Here is a 26,913-nt window from a genome sequence, read left to right on the forward strand (position 1 = left end):
TGATTCAGGGCAGTCACACACCGTGTCCTGAACACAGGTATCTCATTTAAATCAAAGACATCTTAGGCTGATCAATTTTCAGATTTCATTGTTCTTGAAAGATCAGCTGGGTAAAAGTTAAAAAACCATGATCCACTTTGAATGGCAAAAGCAAATCCCGCAGAATCTTTAATTGTACATGATTTGTATTGATTTAAATGTATGAGTCCTTTTGTAGTCTGAATAAGTTGTGTTGTTTTCTTACTGTGCATCAAGCAAACACATTTTTTCCCACCATATGAGTCACCAGGGTTTAATAGCTGGCCACTTAGAGCATCCATTCATAGTACAAGAGTCCTGGCTTAGGGCTGGGGATATCTAGAGTTAGTCAGCCTTGATGTAGGTTTAAATCTGAGAAGTTTAGAGTTGTCATAAATCACGACAATGAAAACATTCAGGGATTTGTCAGACACTGTTATGATCGCTCAAACACAGAGATGAGCGAGCAGAAAAAGACGGACCCAGGTAGCTGGCTTCGGTGCAAGCAGTGATATTTATTTACAGTGTGGTAATGTGCAAACATAGAGAGGTGAAGTAGGCAGAGGTAACCGGGTGTGATCAGCGGCGGATGCAAAAACAGTCAGTGGTATGTTGGATGATACTGGACCGGGCTGCAGATGCTGGGATCACTCCTGGGCTGGTCGTGGTTGGGATGAAGGATGGTTGAGGAGACAGGAGCATGTATAGACAGTTAATGGAGACTGTGCATCGACCTATACCACTGTAAGACACTATACCACTGTTTCCACAGCCTTTGTACTATTTACATGTATTGTTAAATCAGAAGAGAGCCCCTTTAAATGAATGAATAATATAACTGGCATGCCAACTAATCATCTTATTTTGATTTAGTCTATAAGCAGATATACATTAATTATGTTGCATTGTTTTGTATGCCACAGATTAGAATCTTCCTTATTATGAGAGAAAGGTTCCAGTGGAAAATATAAGTTGCAGAGTTCCTTTTGTTTTGAAGTAGTGTTTTTGCAACTCCTCCAGATCTACTTCAGAGAAATGTTTTTTGATCTAAAATTCTGGTGCATGCCAATGAAAAGAAACATCCTGTGGACAGGGGAATATTTATTATATGTGTTGTCTGGGCTGTGTATTTCTGGCTTTGTGCTCCTTAGTGCTGGTTTCTTATAAAAAACCTGGCTTCCAAGAACTGTTTGTATAACTTAAACTGAAATCTGCTTCATTTGCAGCACTTGTAGGAAAATAGTTGTCAAACTTGTCTAAAGAGCCGGAGCCGAGGCTTCCAACCACTTTTAAGGGTGTGGGTTGTGTTTTCAGGGGCTGAGCCCGGGATGCCATGACATCTACGCTGCCAATATTGACTGTCAGTGGATCGACATCACTGATGTACCTCCTGGGAACTACATCTTGAAAGTAACATGTCACATAAGTTCAGATCAACTGCGTAACATCGGCTATTCATGGGTTTTATTTTACAACACAGAGACTTATCTTTTGTTACCTGCCTGCAAAACAGCTGTGATGATTTTTATTTATGATCTTTATTTTTGTTTTCAGGTTACCGTCAATCCCAATTTGCTTGTGCTGGAGTCGGATTTCACCAACAACATAGTGAGATGTGATATCACATACACAGGAATGTATGTTCAGATACGCCACTGTCGAGTAAGCAGGTACTGAGAGTTTCTCTTGAACATCGATATTGTGCATGCTTTGTTTTGATTTTAAACACTAAACCACATGTATCTCCAAATGTGATGATTAAACTATTATCATATCCTCATTATTAAACAAAATAAACTATTAAAAACTCATTTGATAAGCTGAAAAATGCACTGCCAACAGTTGAAAAGTTTATTTAGCTTAAAGAGGAAAAACAGTCTGTGAGATGCAGGATCAGCCCTTGTATATTTGTATGTGTACATGCTGGAAGTCTGTAGTTTCATATTGCTTCCTCTTCCTATTTTCAGGGGTTGAAATCTTCGTTTCTAAGTGGTACCTGCAGGAGTTTTGCAGCAAACATCTCTCCCTGTACTGCACAACAACATCAACTAAAAGTGTAACTGGTGAAGTGTTTAAGACAGCTGTAATTCTGAGCTACATTCCTGTGTTGCATTCATTGTTGTTAAATGAATGCAAATGTTTACACCATTTTGTAAATGAAACAGATTTACTTGATTATATATTGATTATACTTGATTATATATTTGTATGTATGTGCAGTGATTCATTACAAAAAGCTACAGTATTATGGTCTTTGCCTTAACAAAGTACTGTGTTCATTTCTTTAATGGTGGCTTTATTGCTTGAAATGTTTTTTGTTGTCTTTGTCTTGTTTTTTGATTGGTGTTCATTGGCTGGTACAGTTTTATTTAAAGGATAAGAGACCAAAACCAGCAGTGCACCTGTTTTTTTACACTTTACAATGTCCCTGTCCTGTCTGTGGTACTTAGTCCCATGTCTCCTGAGGACATACATCTTAAAAAAATGAGGTGCACATACTGAAAATGCCTTCATTTCCAAAAATAGCTGTAATTAGTAGTAAATGTTACTCAAATGAGAGTCAGTTGTGTATTTGTTAGAGACTATTCTCAGCTACAGATTGGGAAGTGAATATTTCCAGCAGCAGGAGGGTGACTATGGGATCGGCTCACAATCGATCACAGTGCCCACGTTCGTTATAAAGGAACATGTCATCCAGTTAAACGGTGTGGCTCACTGATGTGTTTTAATACTTAATGGCCAACAATGGAGAAAATAGATGATACTTGTTTGATTTTTTTATGAGATTTAGAAGAAAAAAATGTTTGAATATCACCAGATGTATCATTTAACCTCTTGGTGGGTTATAAATATTTCAATTTCTATTAAAGTTAGGGTTGGCGATTATTTTCAGAAGCATTTTTTGTTATACATCTTGAGATTCTCTTCTCATCCTGGTGGCAGTGAATACATTAAATGCATTGACAACATAAAGAAATAAATCAGTCATCTGTAGCAGCAGCAAGGTTGAAAAAAGCTTGACCAATAATTTTATTCAGCATGAGCCATTGAATGGCCTACCCGCCTGTCAGCCTACTCCTTAGCTGTGTGCACCCTGTCTTTGAACGAGCCATGAATCTGACACAAGGCCAGGCAGGCAGATGTGTTACTGCTCTGTTATGAAAGCTAAAGCTAGCAAGCTGTGGCAGAGAAGGTACACACAGCAGCTTTCATTCACAAGCAGAGGCCTTCCACTTTAAGACAATATAGCCTTATAGGTAATGTTGTTGCTACCTCCATGCAGTATGAGAGCGAGAAGACCGCCACATGGAACAGACTCCTTTTACATGCAGCCAGACAGTAGTCAGCTCTGTGTATTTATGGGATTGTAATGTAGTTAATTGGGTTTTCATGCAGTTTTCATGTCTTCAACTGAGTTATCAGGCCTCCCTCTTCACCTCTCCCCACCAGAAAGGCTTGGACTTCCTAGGCTAGTTGTGAGCTATGAGCCAGGGCTAAAGCAGTTTAGCCATGAACCAAAGTTCCCCAACTAGTTTGGGGCCACAGATCTGGGCGGGTAACACTGTATTTGAGCTAGTTACAACTAAAAAAGAAGTTGGATGAGCAGGAAATACAACCAGAATTAACACTGGTGTGACTATTGAATGACAACGACAACTGGGAAAACAAAAGGGTCTGAAAAGTAACGCCACAGTGGCTGCATTTCTGCTGGACAGGTAATTATGGATTTGGTTTTGTTTTGGGGCACTTGTTGTTTTCCAGAAATCTGTAAGTAGTAGTCAGGCAGTGCACACTGCAGTGTGTATTGTGTTTTCGAGGAGTGGCTTTGGAGACAAGTCAGAATGAAAAGGTGGGATTTCTTCAGCCGACTACCTTCAAAATCGAGCTTTCTCTTGTTGGTTTTTACAGGATCTCCAACCCTACCTTAAAACAGTGAGTGCAGTGTGCTGGAGTACATTTATGTAAATGAATGCCTGTGGATGAAAGAAAAATGTTGAGAGCTGTAATGTAAAACTGTTAAAATTGCTTGAACATTGTTGAAAACATCTTGTTCTGTTAAATGTAATAAAGCTGGTGAGGAGTGAGTTTATTATCATAATATTTCTTGCCTTTACTTTTGAAATGTTAACCACAGGCATCAGTTTACGCCTGTAAAGTGCCAACATTTTAAAACTAACCACTGATTTCGGATTATTTGCTACACATTCATGTTTTAATATAAAAATGTCAAAGACCATTAAATAAAAATATTCTTTTGTTTCAAATTCTGTATCCCAGCTTGTTCCGCTCTGCAGGACTGACTCAGTATTTTGTCCTGTTGAATGAAGCTTAACTTTGAGTGATGCATGTATATTGTGGCCTCAGAGACACACAAACCTGGTGGCATGTTTGCTGACAGGTCTGTGTGAAGACACAAGCCACAGGATCTTATACAGCCATGCCTATCTACTAAAACACAGCCGGAACACAATGAATGGGGGCTTTTTCTCACAACGTCCTCCTCATGTAAAAAGGAGTGTCTCTCAGCTGCTGGCCCAGGATACACCGTATCATGGCTCCATTCATGTCCATAGAGGACTGTCTAAGTGGACTGTTTAAGAGGACAGGCGTTTTAATAGCACTGGGATATTTTGACACATCCCACCAGAGAATATCTCCAGGCGAGTCACTGTTTTTACCACGGATGAATCTGTTTTTTCAGTGAGCACCAGACTGTTTCAAACAGCAAAAGAGCTGAATTCACTCTGGAGTGAATATTGCTTCATCTGGTTCAAAGATGTTTTACCTAAAACAAATTACTCTTAAAAATAAAAAACTTTATATATGATGAGGTGGTACAGTACTGGAGCACATAAGGCTCCAGACAATGTATGCACTGTTAAATACACAGATGTTGGGTATTTGCAACAAAACAGAGCTCAGCTTAAGAAAGTAGTGGACTGGGGAGATTAAGCTCAGTTGAAATGGTTTACATTGGAAGCTGCTGAGGTGCTTCCTGGCCAGAATAGATTGTCTGTGTTATTGAAAATGTCTGGAAAATCCCCCCAACTCTTATTTAGTCGACTCCATTCCTGTGTCTAGGAATTTTCAGGACAATATTTACAGACAGTGATTATTTTAGCAAAGGTTATACAGAAGAGTTAAGTCTATCTGCTCCTCAAAGGCAAGAGTCAACATTTTACCATGCTCACCATTTTAGTTTAGTGTGTTAATTAGCACAAAGCACAGCTGAGACAGATGGGAATGCCATTAGTTTTGAATAAATATAAAAAAGTGAATTGATGGTGGAGCTAGGTGAAAAGGGAAGAGCTGTGAAAGTGTAATGTCAAAGGTGAAAACTTTGACTTGTTGGTGATGCTTCGTGGAAAGTCAGGAGAGTGACTCTCCAGGCAATGAGAAAATCTGCACCAAATTTCACGATAATCCATCCAATACTTGTCAAGACATTTTAATTTTAAAAAAATGCCAGCCTCATGATGATACTGGAAGAAAGGTCAGTGTCACCAACATCAGATTCATCTTCTGTTTCTCATGCGTGTCTGTACAAAAACTCATGGAACTCCACCCTGTAGTTGTTAAGATATTTCAGTCTAGACCAAATTGGTGGACTGTCCAACAGTCATCATATCCCTAGACCCCTGCACGGCTAGAAATAGTGTTGGATGGATGTAAAAAAAGAAAAGAAAAACTTGATTTAACCAGACCAAGTCCTTTTCATTAAAATCAACACCAACCATTGTTGTCATTGGAGTCAATAGTTTGAATTACACTTACTTTGCACCCTCTTCTTATTGTTTTTGCCTACTTATAAGTCAGAGCAGCATTACTGTTCCTGGATGTTTAACTTTCAATGATGTTGTGTTTGGCTGTGTTCCTCAGAACTCAGCTGGTCTCCTCCTTTTTGGACCAGTATGTCATTTTAAACATATCATGCTGTAGAGAAGACAGTGACTGTTTGCTCAGCTGTGGAGCTTCACACCCACATCTGGATGGAGTCTCTCTTCAGCTTGACACAAGCACTGAACACCACTGGCAAATAAATAAATAAATAAAAATTTTAAAAGGGCAGGCTGGCACATTTAATTTTGCCTCAAAAAATACAGTCTAGTGTACAGGTAGGTAAAGTGGGGAGGGGACAGGTTTTGCCATCTGTTGGCAGCACACACTGGTCATACTGTGGCAAAGAGAGAGGTTTTTTGGATGCATCTGTATATAGGTGGGGAGTGTTTGGAGAGGGTACTAAGGACCAGGCTTGGTATTTGCAGGTCATATTTCAACAAAGTGGGACTGTAGCAGAGGAACATGCTCAGCCTAGATAGAAAATCTTGACGGGTTGGTTTAGGCACAGAGCAGAGAAATTCCTCAGCAGTTCTGTCGTCCCGCTGAGATTAGGAACAGTGCTGAGGTCAGCTGTAGACCAGCCAGGGCGTATAGGACAGACACACCGGGCTACTTCCTCACCCGGGGGTCACTTACAGTACACAACCAGCAGACAGTGTTGTAAATTTGGCGAGTGAAAACTGCATCAAGCTCTGAGACAAAACACAAAGGATTTATCCTGGAGTGAAAGTGATGATTTATTCTGTTTCTCTTTCGAGCTGGGTGGTATTGTGACTTGGGTGGTATCTGGAGGGAAGGCTCAGAGGATTTGCTGTCCTTTGACTGCTGATCCACTGTGCTCTGTGTAAGCTTCATTTCTTACTTCAAACATAATCTTTTTTGTTTGTTTTGTTTTATTTTCCACTTTAAAACTCCTAAAAAAAATCATTCGGCACAAACCGTTTTTATCATAGTTGTAAGACACAAGGATTTTTAGAGAATAAAATTTCTGGTAAGAAGGTCTTTTAAAAACTGGTGTTTCAGTGACTTCCAAAAGACAACTGAAACTTCCAAACTGGTTATTATAAACTGTGAGTTTTGTTTATTTTACTCAGACAATTTCAGTTAAATTGTTTAAAACTGCAATTTACACTAGGCTATTTCAGGATTACCTTTACACCAAAATTCTGATAGTTTTGGGTACTTTATAAGTCAAAAGAGCCTAAAACACAATATCATAAGTCAGAAAACCTCTAGACAAAATGCAGCCTACAGTATTTGACTATTTTATCTTGTATTTAATTTCTTTTATATCTGACTGTTATTCTCCTTCTGTTTTACTTTTTGCTGGAAAGCACAGTGTAACTGTGATTTCAGTGGTAATGCACAACTGTTGAGGCCAATTCAAATATACAGGAGGACTTGGGACAGTCAGGACTGTTGGACAGAGCATTAAACTCAGTGCAAAAGCACATTACTCTGACCAGCAGTGGCATTACGAGGAGAGGTGCACTTTATGTTAGTAGCAACACAGTGGAACATTGATCTGAAAGTCAGTACTCATCACTGTTCCTGCTTGTAGCACGTAGCAGATGCCATGCAACTGCTATTTGAGCATTTGCCGTGCACAGTACACAGGTTTCTGGCAGTTTTTGGCTGTTTGTGTTGTTAATTAATTTCCAGTAATGAATGCATGTACAGGTTTTGTGCAAAGCAAGCATCTCTTGCCCACTCCCAGGTTGATAAGAATATTATTACTTTTAAAAAAAGCCCCATTGTGGTCAACATTTTGTAGACCATAGGCAACAACGCAATTAAGTTGGCATTAATCACGTGACGTTGCGGTTGGGTGTGGTTACAGGTAGGTCGACAGCAGATTACTCCTCTGAAACTTGAAAATATTAACCAGAGGGCAGCTTTTTAAAAAAGTGGTGTTAAGTAGTGATGGCGAGATGAAACTTAAGGTCTGAAAGCTTCCAAGCCAATAGTTTTACCAAAAGGTTAAGCTCGTTAAGCCTCGTTTAGAAACTCATTACTACTGACATCTAGTGGACACATTTTGCGTAGCACACAAACCCTGACATCACAAGTTCCATGCTGCACAACACAATTCTGAACATGGAGAAGCTAATAATGTTGCAGTCTTCACTGACAGCTGTTAGTGATATTAGAATTAAGTTAAACCAATGATAGAAGTAAAGGTGCTTAAGTGATCATATTGCATAAGTGCTTATGTGCTTGTGTAACTGATGAGGGTATTTAATTTTTTTATTTAGAAATAGTAGCAGACCCAAAATGTTCACAAACAAATCCTTTTTGTCTGTAGCTACATTTTATTAAAAACACTGTCTGACAAGTGCCATACTACCAGGAGTGCTGATAAGTATACAGATACAGATAAGTATGGGGATTAACCATGTGAAGGAGCTTTTTTTATTGCAAGAAATAACAATCAATGTAACAGTCAAATGTAACATAAAAAAATAATAATAAATAGTAATCAGTAACAGACATATGCCAAGAGTGAACAACAACAAAAAAGAGATTTAGCAGTTTATATAATTATATAATTTGAATAAAGTTATTGTCTTTAAGGCCTTAGGGGTGGAGTGCTGAATAGTTTCTATGTATTGTTGCATTTCACTTGTGAAATTTTGAAATAAAGGTTTTCTTTTACTGACTTTAGATTTATGAATATGAAAATTTGCTAGGATGATAAAGAGGTTTATTATATAATACTGTTTTGTTCTGAGTTGCATACATCATAAAAACCAAACAGCACATCTCTGCAAAATTGTGAGAAATTAGAAGAAATGTAACATCGAAAACAGTGGACAAATTCTTTCCAAAAAGCAACAGAGCAAGGGCAAATAAATGTAAAGCTGTTTCATTATCAACTCCACAGAAGGAACAAGATACATCAATGTTTTTTCTTAACTTTTTGCAAGTAGTGCTTTGTTGGGTAACATCGATGCAGAGGTTTGGAACAGCAATATTGTAGACAGACAGAAATTCTGAGTAAGACCTTTACAGTTTAAAAGTTGTTTTACAAGAAGTATGTTATTATTGAACCAGAAATAGATTTATTTTTGAATAAAATGCTCTTGGTATTCCAAATTAGATAAATTCTGCAGGGTGCCAGCAGGAAATTGTGTTTGAAAATTAGAGACCAGGCTAAAAGTGTTTGTTTGTGGAAGTTAGCTAATTTCAATGGTAATTTTTCAATATTGTAGTTTGATATAAGCAAACGTTTGTTCCTGCTTTAAAGTGGGTCATTTTAACACGGGAGTGACTCCCTTTTGGAGCCAGCCTCAAGTGGCCACTCAAGGAACTGCAGGCTTTGGCAATATTGCATTGGCTTAATTTCTCTTCCTCGGAGGTTGCCGCTCCTTGCCTGTCTCTGTTTTAGGAGGCTGGTGGTAGGTTTTCTGTCCAGATGTTAAACAGAACAGGAAGAAAGAAAATCTCCCATGAACAAGCATCAGACACCTGTGCTACATGTATTATTTTTGGAGCGGATGAGTGGGAGATGGCAGCACTCCGTCAGTGTTGTTTTTGGTCTGAATTTCTGTCTGACATTCCAGTGTCACGCCAGTATGGCCAGCAGCTAAGCCAGTGTGCCTTGTGTCTGAGGAGACTGAGATCGGGTATGTGGTAAAGGTGCAGACTTGGACAGCAGTCCAAGACATGGCCTTTCTCAAAGCCCATCAGGCTTCAGGTGCTGCACACATCTGAAGTCCAGGCTTGCAGACTTTAGAGTGACTGCTCTGAGGAGTGATGGTTGTTTTGCAGTTTCAACTTAGTATTTATATGGAATTCTGCTCTACTCTTATTCTGAGATATCTGTTTGGAAAGTTTTATTGTAGTAAAATAGAGTTGAACGAGAGATCTTTAAAAAAAAACATACTTTATGTCACTGCCAAAACAGAACTCTCTTATGTACAGCAAACAGCGCTGTTGTATCTGGACATGGCAAATAATTAGACACAGTTAATGACTAAACTATAAAGCTTTTTAGTCTTCACTCATGCAAGAAGACAGAATTAAAGAGATCCAGTTCTGCATGTTTGATTCATTAGTCTAATGCTGAAACAATTAGTCAGTGGATTTGTCAAGCAGGGGGAAATAACAATCAGATACTTAAGTAATATATCATACAAATATGCCAATAACGGCTGCTTCCAGCAACTCAAATAAGAGAATTTGCTGTTTTTCTTGGTTTTTAAAGATTTCTAAATAGGCAGTATCATGGCCAGGATTTTAGAAATGCAGGAGATCACAAGTGCAAGGTCCTCCAGTGCAACCCTTCATCAGGACAGACAGGTACAGGAGCAGTACTAAAGAGCAGAGTACTTGGTGTTATGGTCCTGATGGGGCTAGAGGACATCTGGTGTCTCGTAGAGCCGATTTGAGTCGGCAGTTTCGGCCAACTTGTGGAGCATAATGGAACATTTTGGAATTGTAAACAGATCATTTCAGCAAAACTGATGTGTGTTTGTTAGAAAGCACAGGGCTCATTCAAAGATCCTGTGTTTAAATAATTACTACCAATAGGTGCAGTGAAAGCTGGGCAGGTATAGCAGCAGTAGGGTGTCATGATATCTGCCCCTGTCCTGTTTTTTCCAGCTCTGTCTCCAGCTTCACACACATACTTTCTCCCCAGGTTCCTGCATTTCTGTGGGATTTTCTGGTCTCTCATCTTCTTAATCGAGCAACCAGATGCCCCTGGACTTTCCCTCAAATCCCAGTCACCCGACCTTTCCCACCCACTCACACATAACTGTTGCCAGTTTCCTGGTCATCCCAGTGAGTATAATGCTCCTCTCCAGATCACTGTATGCCTCTCATGTTGTATTACTATGGACTACCAGTCTTGACTCCTTACCTGTTACCTGCGTCTTGACTCCCTCATTTCTTCTCTGCTTCACCTGCCTGTGTGTCTACATTTGGCTCTTTCTTGTGGGCCCATGCTTGAACTGTGACACAAGAGGGCAGTGTGGCCTGATGTGGTGTCATCCTTAGCTCTGGGAAATTGTAATGGGCATGACTTCTGACACTTTATAAGCTAAAATAAACTATTCATCCTGAAAGTGCTGGTCAGATTAATCAATAATTAAAATCATTTTAGTTGCAGACATATTCTGGAATTTCAAATCATGATACAGTGCATACAAGGATGCTTGAGGGTCCAGAATATTTTTCATTTCGAATGTTGTTCTTGATAAGTAATAATGGCCTCTGGTACGTTACCTCACCCATCTATCTAACCTTCAGCGACTTATCAACTCTACGGCTACGCCCCTCACTTGCCATTATAACACAATTACTCTAACTGCTGTAGGCTGCAGACAGAAAGAGAGTGGCCAGGACAGTGAACAGTTTTCATGTGTCATCCTCCATCTGTCACTGTAGTTTCCTTCAGCACTGCAGAAACTGAGGGATGCTTTCTAAGGTGAATGGATTACACCAGTTTGCAGAGAGAGGGGGGCACTTTGCTCTGGTAGCAGCGAGAGTAGAGCGGTGAAAGTCTCAGACAAGATTTAAACAAACAGGGACACAAATGCTGGCCTGGCTGGCCTGAGATGCAGCAGCAGGCGCTCTGACAGAATAAGGGCGTGAAAGATCATACATTGCCATCTCTAGCTCAGCCCGAGAAGTAGTTCCCACAACCTTTTGGGAGATGCTCCTACTTCGATTAGACTCAGTGAATGCATAAATAATTTCCCAGTGTGGGGGCCAACGAAAGGCTGGCACCATTTCTTTTATTTCATGTTCAAATGTGGGATGTTTAGCAGTCAGTACAATAGAGTTAGATACCTGGGACACCAGATTGATTTGTCTGAGAAAGGTGCAGAAGAATCTATTATTTTGTAAATTAATCTCATCTCTGCCTTTCCAACTTTCCTGTCTCCTCACTGGTATTTCTTGTAACATACAGTAACAACTATGCAGCCTGGAGAAAAACAGTCTAAATCATTTTATTTGTAAAATAGCTGTACAATAGCTTTGATGATATAAAACTGTATTATATTGGTTAGATAGCATTCAGACTGGTGTAAGTTACCTAAAATAGATGTTTGCAATAAAAAAATAGTAAAAATAAATAAATTCTGGCAATAAAAGATACCTTTAAGCTTCTGTTGTTGCAGTTCACAGTTTGTCCCAAGGGCACGAGAAAGCATACAGTTTCAGAGAGGTTTGATGGCATCATGCTTCTGTGCTTGCATGACATACAGTCGGGAGTCGACTCTTGAGGGAGTTTCCCTTTGGAAATATCCCCACCTTCAGGCTGCACTCTGTTTCCACCAGCTGACAGCTTGTCTCAGTGGCATCAGCTCCTGCTGGGAAGATCATGATAAAAAAGAAAAGGGAGGGAACTATTTAAATGCACAGCTCAGCACCTGATGAGCGTAAAGTCACAGCTCCTCCTGTCAGATATGGTACATGCAGTACAAACTGGGCTTCTTCTTCTTAAAGCTTTTCTTCTGTACTGTACTGTGCGTCCTTGTGAGTCATGTTGCTTCACTTGCAGAGGAGCACTGTAAACCAGATTTTTTTTTTTATTATGGCAAGTGGTGTGTGTGTGTGTGTGTGTGTGTGTGTGTGTGTGTGTGTGTGTGTGTGTGTGCATTGTTCATGTATTTCTGTGTCAGTGAAAACCAGTGTAAGTTTTAGATCTTGAGTGTGGAGATTATTGGAAAATGAAAACTTACACCAGTCCTCATGAAAAAAACCTTTATGGGCACATTAGTATGGGGCCGCTATTGCTGTGTTTCCACTGTTGGAACCTAATGAGTGGTATGGCCCATACTTCCATTAACCATCACCAAGCATAGCTTCCGGGGTTGAAGCAGACCATACTGCTTTATTTTTCCACTGCATTTTCTTGGTGTTGGCCTCTGTTTAGAGGAGGGAGGGTCTGCTCCTCTCTCACACATGCAGTGAACTGTGTGTTTACACACGGTGCTTGTAGGTATGGCCCATACTTCCATTAACCATCACCAAGCATAGCTTCCGGGGTTGAAGCAGACCATACTGCTTTATTTTTCCACTGCATTTTCTTGGTGTTGGCCTCTGTTTAGAGGAGGGAGGGTCTGCTCCTCTCTCACACATGCAGTGAACTGTGTGTTTACACACGGTGCTTGTAATGCTGACGCTTGTGAAGATGCAGACATTTAACCAATCACCGGCGACTGCTCTGCCCACACGCATCCCCTCCCCCCTTGTGTTCCTGATACATGATTTTAGTACTACCTCTTGAGAGGTGCTGAAATTTAGCTCCCGGAACTAATCTCCAAAGCAGGCGCACCGTAGTGGAAACAAACGCAGAACCCATGATGGGCATTACTCGGAGCGGCACATTTCAGCAGGTTCCTATAATAGGAAAACGGTAGCCCTCTTTCTAACTGTTTCATTTTTCTGTCACTTTATTTGTCCCCAGATTGGTCATGCAGCAGTAAAACAGAAACACAGGTTAAAAAACAAAGCATATAAACACATCATACAAATGAACAATGCAGGAAAAACTCAGAACCCATGTTAAAATAAGTTAAACTACCATATTTGGCCAAATATCAAATACACAAATAAAGAAAGTGCTTCAGTGATGAAGACACACTTCTCTGTGGATCACCGGTATCACAGAAACTTTCCCAACAAGATTATTTTAAAAGTTTTTCCAATCCTATGAACACACAATGTTCATGTTACCAGGAAAGCTACCAGCTACATTGCAGAAGGTACTGGGAATACTACAGGTAGCCAGCTGGCCCCATGTGTGCTGTGTACCCTTCTGATTGAACACAAAATTATTTAGGAACATGCACCGTGATATCAATTGAAATGATAAACTTTTAAAACTAGATCTCATCATTTCTAGTTGATATTGCAATGTAGTTGCACACATTCACAAACAAAATGAATCAAATTGCCCCCTGCAGGTCTGGGAACACAGTGTTCTGGCTCGATTCTCCTTTAAGCCAGGTCAGTTTAACCATGTTATTTTGCTACTTTTGTGTTATTGTTGCTTTCTTTTTCTTCTTCTTCTCTGTGCTATTTCATTTTTTAGGAAATCATATTGCATGTTAACTGTAAAGGAAATATAAGAATGTTACCCTGGGATTACCCTGTTACCCTGTGTGTGTGTGTGTGTGTGTGTGGCTTGAGTTGCTTGGCAATAAATCTGTTGTGATGATAACCATTTTAACATTGAACCTGCTCTGGGTGACTAATTCACTTGAATCAAGCCATTAAAGTGTGAACAGCATCTGCGTGTTGAACGAAAGGACAGCACTAAACAGAAAAGGTGTATTACACTTATACCTAATGAAACCATCTTATCTCATTAAATGAATGAAACTTAAAGCACATGCACTTTCTCGGTGCATTTCTCTGGCAGCTAGCCTCAACCTGAAGCTGCAACCTTGTGAGCATCTGTCCCTGCAGTATAATACAGACGCCTGTACCCTTCTGTTTATGCAGATGTCAGAAATACACAGAGTTTGCCTCACTCCACTCTGGCACGTGGCCAGGGGGTTTTATGATTAAAACCAGACTGTGCTTGCCCAGCTCAGAGGCCAGAAAAACAGATTGCAGTTACACATACTCTGCACAAGAGGGAAGTACAGAAACATGCTCGTCTGTTTCTGCAGCATCTGCAAAGATGTTTTTTTTTATGGGACTACTTAACAGTATGCATCTGCTGTTTATTTCCCCCCTTCTGTTGGAGGGACCTTTTCACAGATGTCATCTTGTTATTAAGTCTGCTTCTACTGTCCCTCACAGTCAGTAATGATATGTCTGACTATGGCACAGAAGAAAGGCGTAGTTCCTCATCACCCCCTAACAGTAAATGATGCTGATTCTGAGTCAGAGCTGCGATCATCCTGTAAATATAATGACGCCTCTTTTGTGTCATATGATTGGAGTCAAGCGGCTCTGGGGTCTTGCTGTGCCAGAAATGACTGAGCTCCTGCCAAGTCTCAGTTCCCTCGAAGTCATGACTAAGTTACACTGTAAAAAAAAACGCTTGTCTCAAGATTTTATCTTCTTTTCTGTCTTCAGATGGAAGTCATTAGTGAGCTATTTTGTCATATTAAATGGATTTTTAATTTATTTGAATAAAACTCACTTTATCATTATTTTGAGTCGTTTTAAAATACGTAATAACCAGTGACTGGTCTTGTTTGTTGTGAGATCAGACGTTCCTCTAATCTACTCAGAAAGTTGAATTTTACTTCATTCTGCTGCCTGGTTTTGATCACATGTGTAACTAAACCTAAAAATAAACGCTTCCTTCTCGTTTCACTTGCCGAGACAAGACACGTTTTGTAATGTAGTAAAGACTGGGAAATCATGTGACATCAACAAAAACAGACGCATTACGCCCCCTCTGCTGCCGCCCACACACAGACGCCACACACACACACACACACACACAAACCCTTTTTTGTAACAGGGAGGAGCTCTGCAATCCAGTCACTGACTTTACTGCCAGTAAACACGACAAAGATCATCTGAAGAAACATCAACACTGTAAAGAGCCAAGAAAAGTCCTCTTGTATCTGAACTTACCATGAGTTGTTCCCCTGCACAGTGTCTCTTTGACCTCCACTTGTTGTAGCAGGGTCTCATGTTTCAGGCCCCCATGGCACTGGGGCAGACCACCCCTTCCTCATACCATGCTGGTGCTCTGGTGCCCTCTTCCAGGGCTGGCAGAGGTCCTCACAAGCTTAGGAGGAGGGTACAGACCCTTGCCACAGCGTCCGTTTTGAGGGTATGGAGGAGGCTTCTGAGTTCTCGCGTTGGAGGTGCTGTTCCCAATTATGACCTTAGGGTCCAGGCTCTGTGGGTGGGGCTCTGAATGAGTTTGGCCAGTGTGGTTGGGGTCTCTGAGGGGGTACAGATGAGGCAGGTGACCATTTACACCAGGCCTCTCTGGGATGATGTCCTTACTCTGGCTGGGTGGGGTGAAGCGGCTGGTTTTGACAACTGATGCAATGTGAACAGGGGAGGGAGAGTTGGTTCTTAAGATGATGCAATCTTCATCAAAGTGTTGTGACACCTGGACTGGAGCAGGCTTGTGATTTAGCAGCGGGGCCCCCCGGAGGTCCTCTGAATGAGTTGAGCCATCAAAGTTATTGGACAACCCTTGGGTGGTGCCGGGTGCCTCCTCACTGAGGTCGATATTGGCTGTGAGACGATCAATCTGCTCAACCACCTGAATCATAATAAAGAGGGTCAGTACTTCCCAGCTGCAGTGGAGAAAAGTACTGTGACTGCTGTGAGTCCAGTACTGTACCTAGGTGCAATTTTGAAGGGCAGTACTTGTATTTTATTAGCATTTTTCTATTTAATACCACTTAATTTTTCTACTCCACTAGAAATGAATTTATTAGAACAGCTATAGTTACTAATTACTTTTCAGGATAAGATTTCACATAAAGAAAAACATCATAAACTTATGCAATTAAATGTTTCACTAAGAACCAGTAGCTTCTAATAGTTATGATTTGAGACAATCAACAAAAATGCATCCTCACTGGGTACACTTGTCATGTTTCTGATGTCTACAAGTTGTTAGCACTTCTACCAAAGACACATTTTCACTGTTACAAAAAGAACTGACTAGAAACTTTAAAATGAATACACAAATCAAATTTCCTAACCTATTAATCATCTCGAGGCCCCTGAAGTTTTATCTCATGACCCTTTGGAGGGGCCCTGACCCCCAGCTACCTAACCGTATATGCAGTAGTTGAAACTAGTTTCCTCTCTAGCACCTAAAACAGTAAAATTGCTGATTAGACATCAGATATTAACAATCTAATATATGCTCATATTCTAGTCACAGGGGTTATTTTTCTTGAATTAGAATAAAGTATTAGTATGAATTAGTTTCATTTAGCTTATTAAACTAATGTAATTTGACTGACAGTACTGTAAGTGTGAGGTGGGCAGTAAGTGTAGTACTTTTAGAAACTTCTAAGTACTTCTTCCACCACTGTCAAATTCTATTTAAAATCACAAGTTAGTCTCTGGCAGTGCTGCGACTAAATCAGTAATCAACAGCTCAGTTAGTCATTCAAATCAAAGCTACTTCATCCAGATGTCCTTTTGTTTCCACTTGTCTAAATTCACAGTCATGGGGATTTTTCCGTTGTTATACTGCTTCAGTATAATGCCATCGCTTGCCCAGATACATTCAGCTGGGAATCGATGCTATTTTACTGCTGCATGCAAAATGGATACTGTAAGAGCAGGGCATAATTTAGTAACAGTTTCAAGCCAGGCTTTTTAATGTGCTGGCTGGAACCCTGCCAGTTTCAGCAGTGCCCTGCAAAAGGTCAGTGCAAATTGTTCTCAATCACCACTTCGGTAAGAGATGATGAGTGAGTCACAAACAATGTAGTCACCATGTACACACATACTTACTGATATGCTCTCATGAACATACACACACACAGAGAGATAAACAACCTGTGAACTGCACTGTGACTCATCTTGTCAGCATCTGAGCTTCAGGTTAATAATTTTAAATGTCATAATATCTATGGGAGCATTAGTGAAAAGCTGGGGCATCTGCACCTGATGCAGACCTCCATGTTTTGACACTTGATGTACATGTAAAGAATAAACAGGTATAATGATAGATCCTCCTACCTCTTTCATCTCCATGTGAACTTGTTTCAAACCCCCCAACACATCCTCTAGATCTGTCACCACTTGTCGGATTTGATCCCTCACTGAGTCCTGCCTCCTGTTTTGCTTCATCACCTCTGAACCCTGGCGCTGGAGTTCACTGGTGGTTGTCAGTTTTGAGGTTTCTGGACCAGTGATGCCCGAGGAAGGGATGCAGGGCCCCTTCTGTCTACTTTGGTTCAAGTATTTTTGTGGGACTTCAGTGGAGAAGAAACATTTGTGAGAACCACCCCGTCCATTACAGCTCTCGTCTGATCCACCCTTGGGTCTGCCCCAGTCCTGATGGCTATCTCTTTCCTCCCCTCCCTCAAAGAACACAAGCCTTGGTCCACAGTGGCCATTTGATATGGGCAAATGACCCAAATGGGAACCATGTGACCCCAAATGGTAGTTCTCAGAGGTGCATCCACATCTTTTCTCTTCTTCTTCATCCACAGAGACATACCTGACAGTCCTCCTGTGCCTGTACCCTTGACCTTTGACCTGAAGATGAGGGAGAGGATGCGGTATGCCAGTGTTAAAGGGTTGTGCTCTGGCGTCACTGCGCACCACACAGCCACACTGTTCTCTGACAGACGGGTAGTGTCTCACCCCAGACTCCAGTGGGTAATTCCAGTGGGCATGGTTCAATTCCCAGGGGCAAACTTGGCTTAAGTCATTTGACTGGCTGTATGGGCCCAGCTCTGTGAACACAGGCCTCCTCTGTGGGCTGCGATGACCATTTCTCTCCACTCTGTCCACTATGAAAGCTCTGCCTCCTACCTCTTTAACTCGAGGAGCCTGGATGTCTCTCCTGCAGTCTCTCTGTCTGGCCGATGCTGGTCGGTATCCTGCCTCACCGTGATGACCGTATGGCTGCTCATAGTGACCACAGTGCTGACAGGGGCAGGGGGTGCTTTTGTGCTGAAGAAATCTGTGGTATCCTGTTGTTTGAGCGCCTTCTGTGTACATGTCCAAAGAAGTCCAGAGGCTTGTGTGGAAAATGCCTTAGAAAACGACTGGTTTCCTCCCCTCCCCGCTTTCTCCAGCCCAGTCATTCACTCGTTCTGTTTTCCTCATCTACGTCTTTGCACAAGAAAACTTTTCTTCAGCTCCTTTCCTCCAGCTCTCTATCCAAGACGTCTCCCTCCCCTTCCTTCCTGTCTGTTGTTTCCCTTCTTTTTCTCTCCTGTAGTTGTTAATGTCTACACCAGTCCTTTTTCTTTCTCTGAACACTTTTCTACTTCTCCTAACTATAACATACTCCTTCCTCCTTCTCACCCTGCAGTCCTCTCTACTACATAGAACCCTTCTCCACCTCCCTCCCTCTCTGTCTCTCTTTCTACCTCTCCCGCCTTGTTGTTCTTTCTCATTTGCTCCTGCAGGCTTTCAGTCTCTCTCTCTCTCTGGCTGTGTATTTCCCGTTTCCTCCCCTCCCCTCTCCCGCTCTCCTCTCTTTCTCCACCTCTTCGTCTCTTGCCTGTGCTATATTCTTTCATGGAGTAGACTGTACCTGATTTAGTGGATTCCTTCTTTCTCCACCACCTGAACTCGAGCCGCATTGTGATACTCCTCTGGTAAAAGATGCCATATGGGTTTCTGTCTTTCAAAAACTGTGTGAAAGAGTCCCAGCTCCGCTGTGGAGCTCATTAGCCCAACTACAGTCTTTGCACTCTACAATTAAACGCTGCTTGGGATTCCTCAGCCAGAGACTGAGTAAAGAGGGGAGGGCAGGAGAGAAGCACTGTGGGAGGTGGGGTTTCTAACATACACAGACAGGGGAGTAGACAGTACGCTGAGTCAAGGAGACGGAGCCCCTGGCTCTGTACAAAGGGAACATTTTTCATTTTTCTGTCTCCTTTTTGCTACATCTCTTCCTACCAATTATTTCCCCTCTTTGTTCTTTGCCCCTCCTGTCATTTCCACTCTATCATTGCCTCGGTTAAAGTGATTTCACCTCAACGGTTGAGCAGAACTGAAGAAGGTACAGACACTATGATAGCCCTGTATAGGAAAGCGTGTCTTCCTTTAAAGTCCATACAGTAGTTGTTAATGACAGTTGAACAGGGCATTGTCAAAAATCTCAAAATGCGTGTTCATGCCATCTTAAATTCATTATAATTCAATCTGTGCTCATTATAAGCAAACATAATCTCTGCATACATTGATGTAAAAAATATACTTCATACAAAATTAGAGAAACATGATCTCTCTCTCTCTCTCTCTCTCTCTCTCTCTCTCTATCTGTTTTTACTAAATAGCACAATGTGCCAGTTTTGTGGCTCTTTGTCCACAGTAACTGAGGACAGCTAGGCATTTGTTTTCAGAGAAAATAACTGGAGCTTTGAAAACAATGGGCTGTTAATAAAATACTGAGAATAATAATAGAGGAGGATGAAGGGGATTCAAGCATCCCAGCAGGACGATCAACAGTCTTGTCTCAGCTGCTGGGGAAGGATTGCTGATGTAGACAAAACAGCTTGAGTGATGTTACCTTACCACATATAAATATCATCATAAGGAGGGTAAGAAGAATATGTACACACACTCACATTTACATTAAATATAAGCATGGTTGAAAGTACCTGGTGAGAATATCTCTAGTTACTGTAATAAATGTATCAAGGCAATATCTAAATCAAGTAAGAAACATAATGGGTTAATAAAATGCAATGACTGATTTTTTTAATGCCTCTTTGGGGAAGTAGAACTAAGCTGTGAACACAGTGTTGACATACATTGATACAGCTTACATGCTAGAAAACAGTAGATTATTTACACACCCAACAGCAACATTATCATTCATTCATTTGGAGTCGTGCTTTGGTTCAGCTGGCAACTATAATTCTAATACTAATCCTCCTCTTAGGTCTGTTTTTTTTCCTCTCCAGCAGCTTCTAAGTGAAATGTCCTCCACTCTGTTCAACAGCTGGTCCCTGCTTGTCGGTCTGTCATTGACATATGCAGTGCAAAGTGAAAACAGTGAGCTGAAAGGTGCTAAAATGCTCAGCAGTACATAAGGAAACTGCAGAGTCATGTGATAATTCTCTGTACTGTCCTCAAGCAATCGCTTTCATATGCAAGCAGTCATGTGATGTAGCTGTGTAAATATCAACACAAGGTTTTTTTTCTTGTTAATCTAGTGACAACAGAGCAATGCAAGTTTGGATGCAAAAACTGTATATTTTTTCTCAACCCTGTTTATAAGAGCTGCCCTCCAGCTCTGTATCTCATACATATATATATTAATCTCAGTATTTTGCAGTAGCCATTCCTCAAAAGGAATATCAAAGGCTGTAGTTGTCATATTGTTTGCACTCAGACATAGAGATGTAAGCTGTATATACACACATTGCCAAAGAAAGTTCCCAGCTTCTGCAGTTCTTATATCACACTGCTTTGTGTTGGCCTGCACACCTCTCGCCTCATTGCACCACTGCAGGGCGACCACAAAGTAGAGATAGGGAGCTATACTTCAGCACTCACTAGTCATTTCTCTCGTGTTCCCACCGGGATCAAGATGACCTAATTAGCATATATGTATACTTCTAAATGAGTCTATAACAAGAGCTGAGTTTGCTGCTGAGGATGTGACAGATGGCATTTGACCTATTTACCCTCCTGCCAACGCACAGACCCGCACACATATTAACTGATGCAGACTCAAGTGCGTCAGATCGTGCATTATAGAAATTGCTGCTAATGCTGCAGTGTACAAAGTGATATGATTAATGTTTTGTCTGTAGCAGTTTTTAGAAAGAGTGCTCGAAAAACCCACTGTACACCGGCTCAGCACCAGGTAGACAGATATTTTCTGCAGGAGTTGGTAGAGAACAGTTTAAAGCAGACTGAATATTCAACTTACATTTTTCTGGTCACTTCAAATACATGATAATATTTCTCTGTAACTAGTAGATGTGTTAATAAACAACAGTTTGGTGTATCAGCTTAAAAAGTGATGATATCGCAGTGTTGTGTTCACATCAAGTTGTGAAGTTTTGACAGTGATGTGTTACTTTCTGATTCAAAATGTGACTCCCAGTTATGCTGTTAATACTATGCCAACACCCAGACACAATGTGTTTAATGGGTTCTCTACAATATCAGGGTTTGTTACAGTGAACTAACTTCAGAACCAACAAATATTGTAATAAGGCACTGCTCACATTGTCCTTTGTTATTTGCATGGGTATGCAACATGTTCTCATGAGTATTTTAAAGTCACCAACATGTACATTATAATTAGAACAAGCTAAAAAAGAGCAGTAGACGATAATTTCCCCCCTCAAACAACTGATTCAGCAGTGTGCTCTATGGAGACACTTCATTGTATTGAGCATAGATGGTATACTATATAAAGTTTCTCTTCACTATGCAAAAGTGAAGCCAAATATTGTGAATATGGTGGCTGCCATCTGGGCATTTTGCAGCCACATTATGTGCAGTCATGACCAAGTAGTTGAGTGGCATATCAAACTGCCAATCAAAGCTTCTCTTTACCTGCACCTTCTCCTTAACAACAATTACAACTTTATATATTTGTCAGGGCTAAAAAATGAGTATCCTCTATTTCACACATTCATTGCACTCTGTGGTTTAATGAGGATGAGCATTTTACTCCGAAATGATGTCCGATTGTGAATAAATGACTGTAATGTATTTCCTGAGGTGCCACCATTGCCATGAAATAGCAAGTCAAATTTCCATCTAGAAGAGACTTTTATTCTAAATCAAAAACTGACACCATTCATACTTAAAGGTATGTAATTCTTTTTTTATTTAAGCAAGATTAATCCTGCTGAGATGAGAGGAAGTGGCCAGAAAAACGGTAGTTTCTCCACCATGGCATAGTGACTAGTAACAGGGTCGAGCCTATTTTACATCTACCACCCAGTGAGGTCATATCTTACATTAGTGCTAGGTGTGCACGTCCTGCTTTTAGGGGAACACAATGGTTATGTTGTTCCAAAGAGGATTATAAAACAATTCCTAGTTCAAATCCAGGAAGCTCAGTTACATCATGATTCCACAAAACGCTGTATCATACAAATCGTAAGATAAGTTATTCTTTGTGTTATTGTGGGAGAACAAAAAGCTTTTAGTTTGTGATGTAAATGTGCAGTTCAGACTCACAGTGCTTTCTCACTTTAAAAGGCACAGTGCTTTGTCACTTTAAAAGGCACAAAAGCAGAATTTCAAGGAAATTAGCTTTTATTCCTTCATTCTTTAAGGATGGAAAATTACTGTCAAAATAGAGTCCAGCCATTTTTAATTAAACAAGTCCTTGACCCTATTCCAGGGTCAGTTATTATCACATGCAAGTTATCTCAAAGTACATTGTGCAGACTAAATCTGCACAAAGTATAAAAGACCTCAGGGCGCTGATGCTAATTTGGCTTTAAGCGCTGAGCATCAAGGACTCTGCACAAGAGTCAGCTGTTAAAAACAGGCCAGGAATCCAAATGACAATGGCAAAAAGCACTAATGGACAGGGTAAAGGCAGGGAGGGACTGAGTGTTGCCTTAAGAAGCCCAGCTGAGATGACTCACAGAAAGCTGTTGCCATGCCCGACAGTGGGAAAATAGGTACAAATGATTCATTTTGCCCTGTTGGCGTGAGACGCACCTGCCTTGGGCACATGGGGACAAAGTGCAGAGAGGAGAAAAAAATGTGTTTACCTGGTTTGACTCTTGAATAGTGACAAGGAGGGAAGAAGAGATAGATGTGAGCATGGGAGGACGTTTTAACAGCTCTATACTGACAGCACAAAAGGTGACATTACAGCGAATGGTGGTAGTTAAGACTGCTTCAGATGAGTATAAGGCATTTCTAAAATTAGATCAATGTGAACAAAGAAGAAGATGAATGTTGAGACTACATCAAGACCTAAAGCAGTGCAAATCTCAGCCTTTTAGACAAAAATGTCTAAAAGGTCTGGGTTAATGGGAACAAGGGTCTGCCCCGTGCTAATGTGCTAATGTCAGGTTTAAATTTAAGGTTAGTTGCTAACATAATCCTCACAATGACAATGCTATATGCAGATGTTTAACCGGTGTAATGTTTAGGATGTTCACTGTAATTTAGAATGTTAGTTTGTTATTATCTGTCATAAGTTAAGTAGTTATTTGTTCATAAACCAAAATCTCTTGGACTTTGACCTGATGATGGTGCTGGGTGGAGTCATTCGAAAAGGGGAATAGAAATGACAAAATTTCATGACAATTTACTCATAACCATAAATGGCAACTTCATAGTGTTACAAGAGGAAAAGTCAGGATCATCGAAGTCATGAGGATAACCTGGTAGCCATGAATATCCTTTTAAAATCTGTGCTAATCCCATAGATGGAGAGAGATTTCACAGGAGCAGTGAAAACTTTCACCTGCTGGTGGAGCTCGGGAATCATCCCCCGTAAACCATAAATATCTGTACCCACCTCAGTGGCAATCTGAACAGATACCTCAGTCTGAACCCAAGTTGCGGATTGAATGACCTACATTATCATCCTTAGAACCACACTACTGACATCTCTGAAACATTAATACAACACAATTAGATTTATTTTTTCTAATATTTCACTAATATTTACTTTGTTCCACTATATTTTCTTGTGGGCCTCTAAAAGTTGCTCAAATAACACAGGAAAAATTCTTCCTTTGTTGATCTGGTCACAGCCCACAGACATATGCACTGCACATTCAACTTCAGCTTTGTCATTACCCTGACCTTCCTGTTCACGGCCATCTGTTCAGTGATCTCTCATGTTGACTCACAAGCAACAGCTGAATAATTTATTCGTTGTCATTCAAAGCTTTGCTTCTCCAAACTATCAGAAAACACAGCAAAGTCAGAGTTAATGGTGAGGGAACTGTGGGAAGGGCCGTCTTTTAACACAAACAGTGAAGCTTCCAGCTTTCATATTTTCAGATGAATAGAGGTGCACCAGGGGAGAAATCAAAGCTGTACTTGGCAGCCTCTCACTATCTATTATGTTTAATTTGACATCCGTCATGATAACGTTTGAAATCCTCCAAGGTAACCAGCCAACGTCAAAGTCAACATTTGTTCCTTGAACAAAAGCTTACTCTGAAAAAAATATAAGTGCAGTATTTTTGTGGAAGTTTCAAGTATGCCTCAGGGGGCTTTTATTGTGTAGATAATGGAATTGTACAGAGGAGAAATCATCTTTGCATGGACTGTTGTGTAGAGTCGCTTGAAAGCAATAGATTCTTGCTAATCTGAAAATCTGCCAACATAGATCAAGCAACATTAAAAATGTCAGGTGAACTCATTTAGAGAAAGTTTGCTAAGATGTCCTCATGTAGCCTGAGAGGTAAAGGAGCTACTGATGGTCAGCGGAGGTGTTGAGAGGGGTTTTATGCTTTGTAAACAGCCATTAAAGAAATATGGCCAGTCCTGCAAGACCTTGGTTGAACCACTTCCAGGAACAGCCAAGTCTGGGAGCGTGGTTTAACACACCCTGCTGACACAACGTTCAATCTTGGCTCCAGCTACACAACCTCTCTTATTTTCCTAAGTGGTAGTATATTTTATTTAGTGCTGCAGCTCTCATATAGCATTGTCTGTGAGAGCTGTCTTTGTTTTTTTGGGGGGGGGGGCAACAGTTGTTCGCTATGAATTGCCCCACCTCACAATGGTGTGTATATGAACTTATTATTCACATTTATAAACACACAGAGAGAGAGACATGATTTTATCCTAAAATTACTTCACTGTTCACTCCCTGTCTTCCTCTCTTCCTGAAACTGCCAATTAATATCTATAATAGCAATTATCATGTGAACTAATGCATTTACAATATACAGACATACAGTATAATATAAAATAAACAAATAGAAGAGGCAGACAGGAAACAGGTTGCTGGGTGGATTCAAACTGCCAACATCACTCACACACTGTGCCTCACCATAACCATTTGGCCATCAGGGCACCTGGAAAGAGGGTGTGATTGAAGAAAAACCACACTAAAGCCGGAAAGAACTTCTGCTGCCGGTAGAGGAACAAGAAAACCTTCAATGACAAGTGGTGACCTTTAAAAGAAAACGCAAAACAATTCTGGGGTCAAACTACAGAAAGCTTAAGGATCAATCCAAATAAAGTGTTTTGTACCAGGGCCCTGTTCAAAAGTAGAACACTACTTTTTACTTCTTTCTGCAAAATTACAGAAATATTTTAGAACCCGCGACACAGTTTTGACACATTTTCAGACTCATGATTATTTCCTCCTTTGTGGTGCATTTCTTTGAAACTAGGAAGCTATTTTCATAATGGCTCCAATCACATGCTGCTGCTGCTGTGCACTGCTCTCCCAGTGCATAAAGAAAACAGAGGTGGGACTCCCAGCTGCAAAAAATTAAAATGAATTTCAGATGATGGTGAGACAGCCTTAGAAAGACCTCAGAACCAAAACCATGGTAGCATATTAAAGACTTGGAAAACAATTTCACCTTTATTTGCAAAGATGAACTGGTTGAGCATTGCACTGTAGTTAGAGGGTGTGTACTGTATACTGCATTATTTCCTGTTAGTATAGACTGGTAAATTATGTTGATTTCTTTTGTAATAGCTGCAAACAAACAGTATAGTATGATTTAGTCAGTTTATGGAAAATGAATAACCAACTGTTCTGATAAACAATCACTTCAGTCACTTTTAAGCAAACAAGTCAAACATTTGATTGTTCCAGCTTCTTACGTACATAAAATGATAAACTGGCTTTCCTTTCTTAACACTATAGGAAACTGAATATCTTTGATTTTTGAACACTGGTTGGGCAAAACAAGACAAAACAAGCACATCACCTTAGGGCAGAACAACACCAAGCAGATGTGAAAGAACTAGCAGCGATGAAGGCCAACTGTTGCATCACCTAACGTCATCTTTGTCTGGGCCAGTCGAGTCACCCGCCCACCAGCAGGTGATGGTATCTGTGTTAGCCATTTCGAAAGGGAAAGAAGAAGAGCTAGATTGCAAAATGTGTTTCTAAAAAATTAAACATTAAAAAAAATAATGATTTCGACAGTGATACTACATGTACAGGGACTGCCTGCAATGTCTTGCAGGCCACCAGTGGGCCACGGACCACTGGTTGAAAACCCATGAATTGCACAGATAATTTTCTTGCTGCAGCCCTAATGGAACTGGGGCACTGCGGCGATACACAGGCCATTTCAGTTGTTAGAGATGCCAGTGTAACTCACAAGAAACTGATTTTAGTATTAGTGTGGCAAAAACTCAGCTGAGACTTTCAGTCAAGAGTGAAAAGATTATCTGTAAAATAACATAGTATCTACTTTCAAACTGAAGCACCTGTTTTTGAGTGAGACACTTCAAATTTACCAACTATAATTAACTCCCTTGCATTTTCTGTGTGAT

At 40.6% G+C, this 26,913-nt stretch overlaps 2 protein-coding genes across 4 annotated transcripts in view; one reads left to right on the top strand and one right to left on the bottom strand.

Annotated features, from left to right (window-relative positions):
• LOC109955438 (protein-lysine 6-oxidase-like) overlaps positions 1–2,175 on the top strand; it is a 4,532-nt gene extending 2,357 nt beyond the window's left edge. For both annotated transcript variants that reach the window (XM_020591600.1, XM_020591601.1), the window contains 3 exons: positions 1,333–1,428; positions 1,573–1,688; positions 1,986–2,175. In XM_020591600.1, the coding sequence (XP_020447256.1) occupies positions 1,333–1,428; positions 1,573–1,688; positions 1,986–1,992 (219 nt within the window). In that variant the 3' untranslated portion in view covers positions 1,993–2,175. The remainder of the gene's footprint in view (positions 1–1,332; positions 1,429–1,572; positions 1,689–1,985) is intronic.
• A 5,987-nt stretch (positions 2,176–8,162) lies between these two features.
• Positions 8,163–19,213, bottom strand: LOC109955450 (uncharacterized). 2 transcript variants are annotated; one of them, XM_020591617.1, is made up of 3 exons: positions 17,500–19,213; positions 15,412–16,057; positions 8,163–12,176 (listed from the first exon to the last, which is right to left on the bottom strand). In XM_020591617.1, exons 1-2 carry the CDS (start codon positions 18,487–18,489, stop codon positions 15,512–15,514), a joined length of 1,536 nt encoding a protein of 511 aa, XP_020447273.1. In that variant the 5' UTR covers positions 18,490–19,213; the 3' UTR covers positions 8,163–12,176; positions 15,412–15,511. The 2 variants fall into 2 exon arrangements, with proteins under 2 accessions (XP_020447273.1, XP_020447272.1); XM_020591616.1 differs by having other exon boundaries at positions 8,163–12,179.
• Between the last annotated feature and the right edge of the window lie 7,700 nt (positions 19,214–26,913).

This window comes from Monopterus albus, unplaced genomic scaffold (genome assembly GCF_001952655.1).
Source record: "Monopterus albus unplaced genomic scaffold, M_albus_1.0 scaffold14.1, whole genome shotgun sequence".
Taxonomy (NCBI): domain Eukaryota; kingdom Metazoa; phylum Chordata; class Actinopteri; order Synbranchiformes; family Synbranchidae; genus Monopterus; species Monopterus albus.